The sequence below is a fragment of the Trichechus manatus genome, unplaced genomic scaffold (genome assembly GCF_000243295.1).
Source record: "Trichechus manatus latirostris isolate Lorelei unplaced genomic scaffold, TriManLat1.0 scaffold00113, whole genome shotgun sequence".
NCBI classification, from domain to species: domain Eukaryota; kingdom Metazoa; phylum Chordata; class Mammalia; order Sirenia; family Trichechidae; genus Trichechus; species Trichechus manatus.
In genome coordinates this window covers 7,457,040-7,469,595 of record NW_004444049.1, presented here as the reverse complement: position 1 = coordinate 7,469,595, position 12,556 = coordinate 7,457,040, and the positions used below count along the sequence as shown (strand labels likewise).

The 12,556-nt window shown below is 38.0% G+C and overlaps 1 protein-coding gene across 1 annotated transcript in view; it reads right to left on the bottom strand.

Moving 5' to 3' along the window:
- Positions 1 to 12,556, bottom strand: part of ATL3 (atlastin GTPase 3) — a 53,260-nt gene that overhangs the window by 24,316 nt on the left and 16,388 nt on the right. Inside the window, exons 2-3 of the mRNA XM_004383813.3 lie at positions 11,751 to 11,965; positions 11,466 to 11,609 (exon numbers count right to left, since the gene is read on the bottom strand). Coding sequence (XP_004383870.1) covers positions 11,466 to 11,609; positions 11,751 to 11,965 — 359 coding nt within the window. The remainder of the gene's footprint in view (positions 1 to 11,465; positions 11,610 to 11,750; positions 11,966 to 12,556) is intronic.

Below are 12,556 nucleotides of genomic sequence, written 5' to 3'. Positions count from 1 at the left end.
GGTTGTTAACCAATGTCATAAAACAACATGTGTACTACTGTTTCATGAGAAACTATTTGTTCTGTAAGCCTTCACCTGAAGTATAATAAAATATTGACAATCAGAAAACAATACAAATACATAATTAAATCAGAAGGTTGAATAAAGGAAGTACCAATAGAAATGTCCAGTGAAACTAGAGGGATCCGGAGAAATCAAAGTTTGCATTCAGTTACAGGATTTAGTAAAGGATGAAATAACACTTGGTGAATGGGTTGGAGATCTTAAGACAGGGAGGAAGGAGCAAATAAACGTATATACCTGCACATAAAAATGGAGAAGCTTTAAGATCATTTGAGGAACAATAATTAATTAAATTTGTCTCTCTCAGAGGAAATAGCGGTAGAAGATGAGGACAAATTGCCAGCTAGAGGGCATACTGAGTAGGACCTGAAATATGAGGGCTTTCTAATGAGTTCCAAAGACAATTAGGGGTTAATGAAAGTTTCTTAAAATGAAGGATCTACTGTAAGCCTCTTGCTAAAGGGAACCATATCTTATTCATCTCTTTGTTCCAGCCCCCTAGTACAATGCCTCATATTAAATGCCTGTGGGATAAAACATGTATGTTTCATCAGTGAATGGATGAGAAGACATGTACCTCAGGAATATTAATCTACTAGTGGTGTGTTGGATGAGCTGGAGGGAGATTATCACACCACTTGCATAATTACGATTATTGTTATCACACCATGCTGTTAGTTAATACTTAGTGGGAACTTTACTCTGCCCCGTCTGTGTCAAGCACTGTATAAGCCTATCTCAACAAATATTCACATCAACCTTGTAAAGTATAATTTTTAATCCCATTTAACAGAAAATGCAACTGTATTCAGAGTTCTAGTAATTGATCCAAAGTCTTGGAAAAAAGCTAGTAAGTGGTAGAGCAAAGATCCAAACCCAGGTCCCAAACCAAACCGAACCCATTGCTGTCGAGTTGATTCCGACTCATAGTGACCCTATAGGACAGAGTAGAACTGCTCCATAACGATAAGAAGGTACCTTTGAGGAAGAGAGATGAGATAGTGACAGGAGAGAGGGCACAAGGGTGCTTCCATGGAGCCTGGGTATTTATTTTGTAATAATTCACTGAACCAAATACATACACCTTGGGCATTTTTCCCAATGTGTTTTATTGCAATTGAAAAACGTATTGTATGAATCCACTCATATCAAATATTCAGAAAAGACAAATCTATAGAAACAGAAAATAGGTTAGCAGATCACTGAGGCATGGGGTAGGAGTGGGAGGTGACTGCAAATGTACAGGATTGATCTCACTGGGGTGAAAGAAATGTTCTAAAATTGGACTGTGGTGATCCTTTGACTGTCCATCTAAAACAAGTGAATTTTATGCTATGTAAATTATATCTCAACAAAGTTGTTAAAAAAGAAAAAAAAAAAAAAAAGATGTATCTAATAAAGATCAAGGATCCAGAATATATAAAGAACTTCTACAACATTAACAATAAAAAGACAAAAAATGCACAAAGGACGTGGAGTTTTCCAAAGAAGATATATACACGTATATACATGAAATGATGCTCAATATCATTAGGCATTAAGGTAATACAAATCCAACCACAATGAGATATCACTTCACACCCACTAGGATGGCTACAATAAAAAAGACAGACAGTATCAGGTGTTGGCAAGAATGTGGAGAGAGTAGAGCCTCGTGCATTGCTGGTGAGAATGTAGGGTGGTAGTCTGGCAGTTCCTCTAAAGGTTAGACAAGGAGTTATCATGTGACCTAGAAACTCCACTCCGAGGTATGTACCCAAGAGAATAAAAAACATATGTTCACAAATGTTCATAACAGCATTATTCATAATAGCCAAAAAGTGGAAACAACTCAAATGTCTATCAACTGATGAACAGATAAGCAAGTGTGATTATGTCCATCAATGGAATATTATTCAGTCATAGAAGAGAGTGAAATACTAATGCATGGTACATCATAAATGGGCCTTTGAGGGCACAGGGCTGGGGTGGAGGGCCTCAGACACAAAAGACCCATACAGCATAATTCCATTTTTATGAAACATCCAGAATAGGCAGATACAGCCATGGAGAAGGAAAGTAGATTAGTGGTTGCGGCGGGCTGGCAGAAAGGGAGAATGGAGATGACTGTCAATGGATACAGAGTTTCTATTTGGGGTGATGAAAATGGTCTGGAATTAGTTGGTGGTGATGGTTGCATAGCCTTGTAAGTATACTAAAAACTAATGAACTGGACACTTAAAAAGGGTGAATTTTATGGCATGTGAATTATATCTCAATTTTTTAAAAAGAGCTTATCATGGCATGTATTTGCTAACTATAAAAATGAAGCTAAATAGGGGAAATATCAAAAAGAAGGTCTTTGAAAAACAAGAGGCATATATATACTTAGATAATGCTCTGGACCACCACTCATCTGTCAGTCTGCTGTACTGTGGCGGCTTGCGTGTTGCAGTGATGCTGGAAGCTATGCCACCCGTATTTCAAATACCAGCAGGGTCATCCATGGTGGACAGGTTTCAGCAGAGCTTCCAGACGAAGACAGACCAGGAAGAAGGATCTGATGGTATACTTCTGGAAAAACTGGCAAGGGAAAACCTTATAAATAGCAGTGGAACATTGTCTGATACAGTGCTGGAAGATGGGCCCCTCAGGTTGGAAGGCACTCAAAATATGACAGTAGAAGAGTTGCCTCCTCAAAGTGGAAATGGATCTTGCTGACATGGATGGAGTAAAGCTTTCGGGACCTTCATTTGCTGATGTGGCACAACTCAAAATGAGAAGAAAGAGCTGCAAACATCCATTAATGATTGGAACATGGAACGAACAAAGTATGAATCTAGGAAAACTATAAGTCATCAAAAAAAATGGAACTCATAAAGATCGATGTCTTAGGCTTACTGAGCTAAAATGGACTGTTACTGGCCATTCTGAAATGGACAACCATATGGTCTACTATGCCAGGAAAGACAAATTGAAGAGGAATGGCATTGCATTCATCTTCAAAAAGAACATTTCAAGATCCATCCTGAAGTATAATGCTGTCAGTGATAGGATAATGTCCATATGCCTACATGGAAGACCAATTAACACAACTATTATTCAAATTTACACACCAATCACTAAGGCCAAAGATGAAGAAATTGAAGATTTTTACCAACTTCTGCAGTCTGAATTAATCAAACATGCAATCAACATGCACTGATAATTACTGGTGATTGGAATGCGAAAGTTGGAAACAAAGGAGAAGGATCAGTGGCTGGAAAATATGGCCTTGGTGATAGAAATGATGCTGGAGATCATATGATACAATTCTGCAAGACCAATGATTTCACTGCAAATACTTTTTTTCAACAACATAAAAGGTGACTATATACATGGACCTTGCCAGATAGATAAACAGGAATCAAATTGACTACATTTGTGGAAAGAAATGATGCAGAAGCTCAATATCATCAGTCAGAACAAGGCCAGGGGCAGACTGGAGAACAGACCACCAACTGCTCATCTGCAAGTTCAAGTTGAAGCTGAAGAAAATTAAAACAAGTGTGCAAGAGTCAAAATACAACCTTCAGTATATCCCACCTGAATTTAGAGACCATCTCAAGAATAGATTTGATGCATTCAACACTAATGACTGAAGACCGAGAACTGAAAAACAACCTTCAATATATCCCACCTGTACTTAGAGACCATCTCAAGAATAGATTTGATGCTTTGAACACTAATGACAGATAACCAATGACTTCTTCATTGCAAATACCTTTTTTCACCAACATAAATGGCAACTATACATATGGACCTCGCCAGATGTAATACACAGGAATCAAATAGACTATGTCTGTGGAAAGAGACAACGGAAAAGCTCAATATTATCAGTCAGAACAAGGCCAGGGGCTGACTGTGGAACAGACCATCAACTGCTCATATGCAAGTTCAAGTTGAAACTGAAGAAAATTAGAACAAGTCCACGAGAGCCAAAGTACGACCTTGAGTATATCCCACCTGTATTTAGAGACCATCTCAAGAACAGATCTGATGTGCTGAACACTAATGACCGAAGACCAGACAACTTGTGGGGTGACATCAAGGACGTCATACATGAAGAAAGCAAAAGGTCATTAAAAAGACAGGAGAGAAAGAAAAGACCTAAATGGATGTCAGAAGAGACTCTGAAACTTGCTCTTGAACATAGCTAACACGAATGAAAGAAATGATGAAGTAAAAGAGCTGAATGGAAGATCTCAAAGAGCGGCTCAAAAAGACAGAGTAAAAAACTATAATGAAATGTGAAAAGACCTGGAGATAGAAAATCAAAAGGAAAGAAGACACTTGGCATTTCTCAAGATAAAAGAACTGAAGAAAAAACTCAAGCCTCAAGTTGCAATTTTCAAGGATTCTATGGGTCAAATATTGAACAACGCAGGATGCATCAAAAGAAGATCGAAGAAATAAGCAGAGTCACTGTACCAAAAAGAATTGGTTGATGTTCAACCATTTCAGGAGGCAACATATGACCAAGAACCGACAGAACCGAAAGAAGTCGAAGCTGCACTGAAGGCATCAGGGAAAAACAAGGCTCCAGGAACTGGTGGAATACCAAGTGAGATGTTTCAACAAATGGATGCAGTGCTGGAAGTGCTCACTCGTCTATGCCAAGAAATTTGGAAGATACCTACCTGGCCAACTGACTGAAAAGAGATCCATATTTGTGCGCAGTCCAAAGAAAGGTGATCCAACAGAATGCAGAAATTATCAAACATCATTAATATCACATGCAAGTAAAATTTTGCTGAAGATAATTCAAAAATAGCTGCAGCAGTATACTGACAGGGAACTGCCAGAAATTCACACTGGATTCAGAAGAGGACACAGAAGGAGGGATATCACTGCTGATGTCAGATGGATCTTGGCTGAAAGCAGAACACTGGAAGATGTTTACCTGTGTTTTATTGACTGTGTGGATCATAACAAATTATGGATAACATTGAGAAGAATGGGAATTCCAGAACACTTAACTGTGCTCATAAGGAACCTGTACATAGATCAAGAGGCAGTCATTTGAACAGAACAAGGGGATACTGCGTGGTTCAAAATCAGGAAAGTTGTGTGTCAGGGTTATATCCTTTCACCATACTTATTTTCAATCTGTATGCTAAGGAAATAACCTGAGAAACTGGATTATATGAAGAAGAATGGGGCATCAGGATTGAAGGAAGACTCATTAACAATCTGCAATATGTGATGACATGCCCTCCTTGCTGAAAGCAAAGAGGATTAAAGTGCTTACTGATGAAGATCAAAGACTACAGACTTTAGTATGGATTGCGCCTCAACATAAAGAAAACAAAAATCCTCACAAATGGACCAATAAGCAACATCATGATAAACAGAGAAAAGACTGAAGTTGTAAAGGATTTCATTTTACTCAGATCCACAATCAACACCCATGGAAGCAGCAGTCATGAAATCAAACAATGTATTGCATTAGGCAAATCTGCTGCAAAAGACCTCTTTAAAGTGTTAAAAAGCAAAAATGTCACTTTGAGGACTAAGATGCGCCAGACCAAAGCCATGGTGTTTTCAATCGCCTCATATGCTTGTGAAAGCTGGACAATGAATAAGACAGACTGAAGAAGAACCGATGCAGTTCAATTATGGTGTTGGCAAAAAATATTGAATATACCACGGACCGCCAGAACAAACAAATCTGTCTTGGAAGAAGTACAGCCAGAATGCGCCTTAGAAGCGAGGATGGCAATACTTCATCTCACATACTTTGTACATGTCATCAGGAGGGACCAGTCCCTGGAGAAGGATATCATGCTTGGTAAAGCAGAGGGTCAGGGAAAAAGGACAACCCTCAATGAGATGGACCGACACAATGACTGCAACAATGGGCTCAAACATAACAATGATTGTGAGGACAGTGCAGGGCCAGGCAGTGTTTCATTTTGTTGTACGTAGAGTCAGTATGAGTCGGAACTGAATTCAGGGCACCTAACAACAATAACAACAACAGTGTGCTGGACAGTTGGGAGGAAATGACATTCTGATGCGCTGTGGTGAAATAGTAAACTGCCATAACCACTTTCAGCAACAATTTGGCAGTATCTAGAAAGCGTTGAAACTGGCCACTTCTATGTGGCTTTCTTGCCCTGGTGGTACAGTGGTTAAGGGCTTGGTTGTTAACGGAAAGGTCAGTGGTTTGAACTCACCAGTTGCTCCATGGGAGAAAGATGTGGTAGTCTGCTTCCGTAAAAGACTACAGCCTTGGAAACCCTATCAGTTTCTACCCTGTCAAGTTCTACTCTGTCCTTCAGGGTCACTATGAGTTGGAATCAACTTGATGGCAACAGGTTTGGGTTGATTTTGGATGTGGCTTTCTAATCCTTTTGACTGGAACCCACAGTAAGAAGTACATTTTACATCATGACCAAATGTACACATACATAAAGTCGAAACTAAATTTTTATGTGTACTGTACTCTTTATAGGAATATTTATAGAAATACAAAAATATGCAGCAACAAACAAGGTAAAATTCACATGCCTGTCATTCAATCAAAAATTTGCAGGCATAGATAAGAAGGCAGAGAGGGTCAGGAGCTGGCTGAATGGACACGGGAAATCCAGGGTGGAAAAGAGGAGTGTGCTGTCACAGTATAGGGAAAGCAATTAGGGCCACATAGCAATGTGTGTGTCAATTTTTGTATAAGAAACTAACTTGAATTGTAAATTTTCATTTAAAGCATAATTAAAAAAAAATTGCAGGCATGCAGAGCAGGAAAATATGACTCAGATGAGGAGAAAAATCAATCAAAATCAACTCAGAATTGACATACAAAATCAACTTCAAACTGACACAGATGTTAACAGACAATATTAAAAAGTGTTCAATGTAACTGTACTCCATATGTTCAAAAAGTTAAGTAGTGACTTAAAAGATATAAAAATACTCAAATTGAACTTCTAGAGATGAAAATTACAATGTCTGCAACAAAAAATACATTGGACAGATTAACAGCAGATTAGGCATAGCAGAAGAAAGAACAGCTATTTTGAAGACCTAGCAATAGAAACTGTTCAAAAGGAAACAGAGAAAAATAAGAACTAAAAAAATGAACATATTCAAGAGAATGAAAAGACAAGCCACAGACCTGCAGAAAATATTTACAAAACACATACCTGATAAAGGATTTGTATCCAAAATATACAGAAAACTCTTAAAACTCAATAAGAAAACAAACTCAATTAAAAAGTGGGCAAGAGCTCTGAACAGACATCTCACCAAAAAAGACAGAGATGGCAAATAAGCATATGAAAAGATGCTCAACATCATATGTCATTAGGGAATTGAAAATTAAAACAATAATTAGATACCACAACACATTTCTGAATGGCTAAAATCCAAAACACTGACCACCAAATGCTGGTGAGGGTATGGAACAACAGTAACTCTTATTGATTGCTTGTGAGAATGCAAAAATGGTACAGCCACTTTGGAAGACAATTCGGCAGTTTCTTACAAAGCTACACAAAGTCCTGCCATATGCCAGCAATTGCACTCCTAGGTACTTACTCACATGAGTTGGAAACATATGTCCACACAAAAACCTGCACACAAATGTTAACAGCAACTCTGTTCATAACTGCCAAAAACTGGAAGCAATCACGATATCCTTCAATAGGTGAATGGATAAAAAAAATGTGCTACATCCATACAATGGAATATTACTTACTGATAAAAAGAAATACGCTTTCAAGCCACAAAAAGACATGGAGGAATCTTAAATACATACTGCTAACTGAAAGAGGCCAGTCTGAAAAGGCTACTTACTGTATGATTCTAACTATATGATATTCTGGACATTGCAAAACTATAGCAACAGTAAAAATATCAGTAGTTATCAGGGGTTCATTGCAGGTGAGGGATGAATAGGTAGAGCACAGGGTATTTTTAGGGCAGTGAAACTATTCTGTATGACACCAATGATGTACACACGACATTAGGCATTTGTCAAAACTAACAGAACTGTAGAACACAAAGAGTAAACCTTTATGCAACCTATGGACTTTAGTTACTAATAATAATGTATCAATATTGATTGATCAATTGAAACCAATGCACCACATCATTGCAAGATGTTAATAATAGGGGAAACCGTGGGCAGGGGGAGAAGGAGTATTTGGGAACTCTATAAACTTTCTGCTCAACTTTTCTGTAAACCTAAACTGCTCTAAAAAATAAAGTCTATTAACTAAAAAAAAATTAACACAGCATCAATGAGCTGTGTGATAGGGGTCCCCAAAGAGGATGGGGGACAAAAAATATTTGAATAATGGTTTTCAAGAAACATAAAGAGAACTACACCAAGACACAACATAATGAAATTTCTCAAATACAGTGATGAAGAAGAAATCTTAAAAGAAGCCAGATAAAAAAGACATACACAGAAAATCAAATATAAGAGTAACAGCAGATTTCTCATCAGAAACAATGTCAGCAAAACCAGTGGAGCAACATCTTTAAAGTACTGAAAGAAAAACTGTCAACCCAGAAGTCTATACCCAGCAAAAATATTTTCCAAAACAAACATGAAATAAAAGACATTTTCCGTACAATGAGATACAATCTCACCCCAACAAGGCTAGCACTAATCCAAAAAACACCAAATAATAAATGTTGGAGAGGCTGTGAGAGACTGGAACACTTATACACTGTTAGTGGGAATGTAAAATGGTACAACCACTTTGGAAATCAATTTGGCGCTTCCTTAAAAAGCTAGAAACAGAAGTACCATACGATCCAGCAATCCCACTCCTTGGAATATATCCTAGAGAACTAAGAGCCGTCACACGAATGGATATATGCACACCCATGTTCACTGCAGCGCTGTTCACGATAGCAGATGAAAACAACCTAGGTGTCCATCGACAGATGAATGGACAAATTACTGTATATTCACACAATGGAATACTACGCAGTGATAAAGAACAACGATGAATCTGCGAAACATAATATGGAGGAATCTGGAAGGTATTATGCTGAGTGAACTCTGTCAGTGGCAAAAGGACAAATATTGTATAAGACCACTGTAATAAGAACTCAAGAAAACGTTTAAACACAGAAGACAACGTTCTTTGATGGTTACGAAGGTGGGGACGGAGGGAGGGGGTATTCACTAACTAGAAAGTAGACAAGAATTACCTTAGGTGAAAGGAAGGACAGCATACACTACTGGAGAAGTCAGCACAACTAGACTAAACCAAAGCTAAGAAGTTTCCTGAATACAACCAAACGCTTCGAGGGACAGAGTAGCAGGGGCGGGGATCTGGGGACCATGCTTTCAGGGGACATCTAGGTCAACTGGCATAACAAAGTTTAAGAAAATGTTCTGCATCCCACTTTGGTGAGTGGCATCTGGGGTCTTAAAAGCTAGCAAGTGGCCATCTAAGATGCATCAACTGGTCCCAACCTACCTGGAGTAAAGGAGTATGAAGAACACCATAGACATAAGTATTAGCTCAAGAGACAGAAAGGGCCACATAAACCAGAGACTTCATCAGCCTGAGACCAGAAGAACTAGATGGTGCCCGACTACCACAATGACCGCCCTGACAAGGAACACAACAGAGAGTCCCTGATGGAGCAGGGGAAAAGTGGGGTACAGAACTCAAATTCTAGTAAAAAGACCAGACTTAATGGTTTGATTGAGACTGGCGGGACCCTGGAAGACGTGGAACCCGGGTTCTCTATTAGCCCAAAACTAAAACTATTCCCAAGGCCAACTCTTCAGACAAAGATTAGACTGGACATAAAATGATACTCATGAAGACTATGCTTCTCAGTTCAAGAAGGTACATGAGACTAAATGGGCAGCTCCTGTCCAGAGGTGAGATAAGAAGGCAGAGAAGCTCAGGAGCTAGTTGAATGGACACGGGAAATCTGGGGTGGAAAGGAAGAGTGCTGTCACAGTATAGGGAGAGCAAGCAGGGTCACAAAACAATGTATGTATAAATTTTTGAACGAGACACTCAACTGGAATTGTAAACTTTCACTTAAAGCACAACAATAGAAATAAATAAATAAAAAGACTTTTTCCAATATATGAAGGAAGAAAGAATTCACTACCAGCAGACCAACACTACAAGATATATTAAAGGAAGTCCTTCAGGCAGACCAGATGAAAATATGGACTGACAAAAAGGAATAAAGAGCATAATTAATTGTAACTGCAAGGGCAAACATTTAACTTTTTTATCATTATTTGTCTTTCAAAGTGATTGTTAAAACTGACTGTTTAAACAAAACTAAAAACAATGTTATTAAGGTAAAATGTATGGCAAAAGAGCATAAAAGCTGGGAGAAGAAAAGTGGAATGTCAATTATACCTCAATAAAGATATTAAAAAATTAAAAGGTTGAATAAAATGATATCTAAAGATCTTTTCCATGAAAAAGTTTCCAATGTTATATTTCAATATAACTCCTTATTCTCCTTATTCTTTAGGGAAAAAAAAAAGTATTAACATCCCCATTTTGTTGCATATTTTTTTGTATTGTGTATACATGCATAGGAAAAAAACGAGAGGGTTTTCCAACATACCTTCTTCCTAAAACCTTACAAAAAGAGAAATATAAAAGAATTTAAAAGGCACAAATTCATGACGAAAAAGAATAGAAGATGAGAAAACAGTAGTCAAGTGTTGGGCATCTTTCTCCAGCTTTCAAAATACTGACCAACTTAGCATTTAGGAAAAAGCTGAGACTGAAGCCTGAAGGGGGGGCATTCAAAACCTTAAACCCTGGAAAGCCTCAGAAATTAGAGGCACAAAGGGCTGGGAAGGCATGCGTGTAGTACGCAGCTAAAATCAGAAGAGTTCATGTCTGTGTAAGGAACTGTCATACCCCCAAGTCCCCTGCTGCTCTTTAGGAGAAACATGACTTGGCCCTCTCGACCCTAAGAGTTTACGGAGAGGCTGAACCACAGAGGCTCTGCAACTGTAGGTTACTAGGACTGTAGGTTATTAGAGTGCAAGGTAAGATGCCCTATTGACAGTTGTGGGAGAAAGTGAATGCCTGCCTTCTAAACAGTGAGATTCCCTAGCATCCTTTCCCAGTTTAGCTCCCAAAACAACAGAAGCCAGGTCTATGCCACCAAGACAGGAGTAAGGTAAAGAGCAGAATTAACATCTAAAAAAGTTGAAAGCAAAGGCCATTGTCAATAGGGCACATTACACTTATTGTTAAAAGCTCTATGGTACTATATGTCTGTTTAAACTATACTCATATATTATTTTTATCAACCATGCACTTCTGTCACTTTGATAAAAATTATTTAATTAGATTAACACAGTACACATAAAAATTCTCATTTTCTTGTTGTTTTTTGTTAAGTTGTTAATTCTTTTTCTTTCTTACCTTTTTTCCACCTGGCTTCTCCACAGTGAAAACTTCACTCCAGATTTGAATCCCAGTGGTTTCCGGGTCAGAGCCTCCTCGCCATGAAAATCCCGTTAATGGTTCTTCTGGGTCTCCCAACCAACTAGAATGGCCACCTTCCTTCTGCAAGAGAAATAAGAAATTTCTAGTAAATCTTAAATGAGCAAATGTATAATTATTATTTTGAGCAAACGTATACATTATTATTTTGCTCATTTGTACATAAAAAGTCTCATCTTCTGAAATGAAATAATTCTACCTTACCTGAAAATATAAGTATCGTAGCATAAAGTCCAGAAAGAAGGACTTGCCCTTTCGGAAGGCACCAGCCACTGACAGCACCACCACATCAAGATCTCGGATGTGGTCCTGCAACAGGACGCTGGCCAAGGCTTTCTCTTCTAATTCAAAGGAATGTTGGTCTTTGTGAACACAAACAACCTGCACTGGACCAGGCTTTTCGCACTCCATGGCATCACCTATGTTCGTACAGAGATAAAAAATAGTTACAAATACTTTTTTGAACATGGGGAGAGCAAAAAGTTCTTAAAAAGGATACAAAAACACTAACCATAAAAGAAAATGATGACAAATTGGACTTCATTAAAATTAAGAATTGATGTTCATTAAAAGACACCATCTAGAGAGTAAAAAGACAAGCCATAGACTAGGAGAAAATAGTCACAATACCTACACCCAAGGACTCATATCCAAAATCAATACAAAAGCCGGTAAGAAAAATACAAACAATTCAATTTAAATAATAATAGGCAAAAGACTTTGAACAGGCACTTCACAAAAAAAGGATATTCACAGGGCCAATAATTATATGAAAATACTCCCACATTATGACTTATCAGGGAAAGGTAAATTAAAACCACAAGGAGATACCATAACTTGCCCATGAGGATGGCTAAAGTTTAAAAGACTGACAATACCAATTATAGAAAAGGATTTGAGATCTGGAACTCTTATACATTCTGATGGGAGCATAAAATAGTACGATTTTCCTCACTCAAATAGACATATGCACACCTATGTTCATGGCAGCATTGTTCACAATAGCAAAA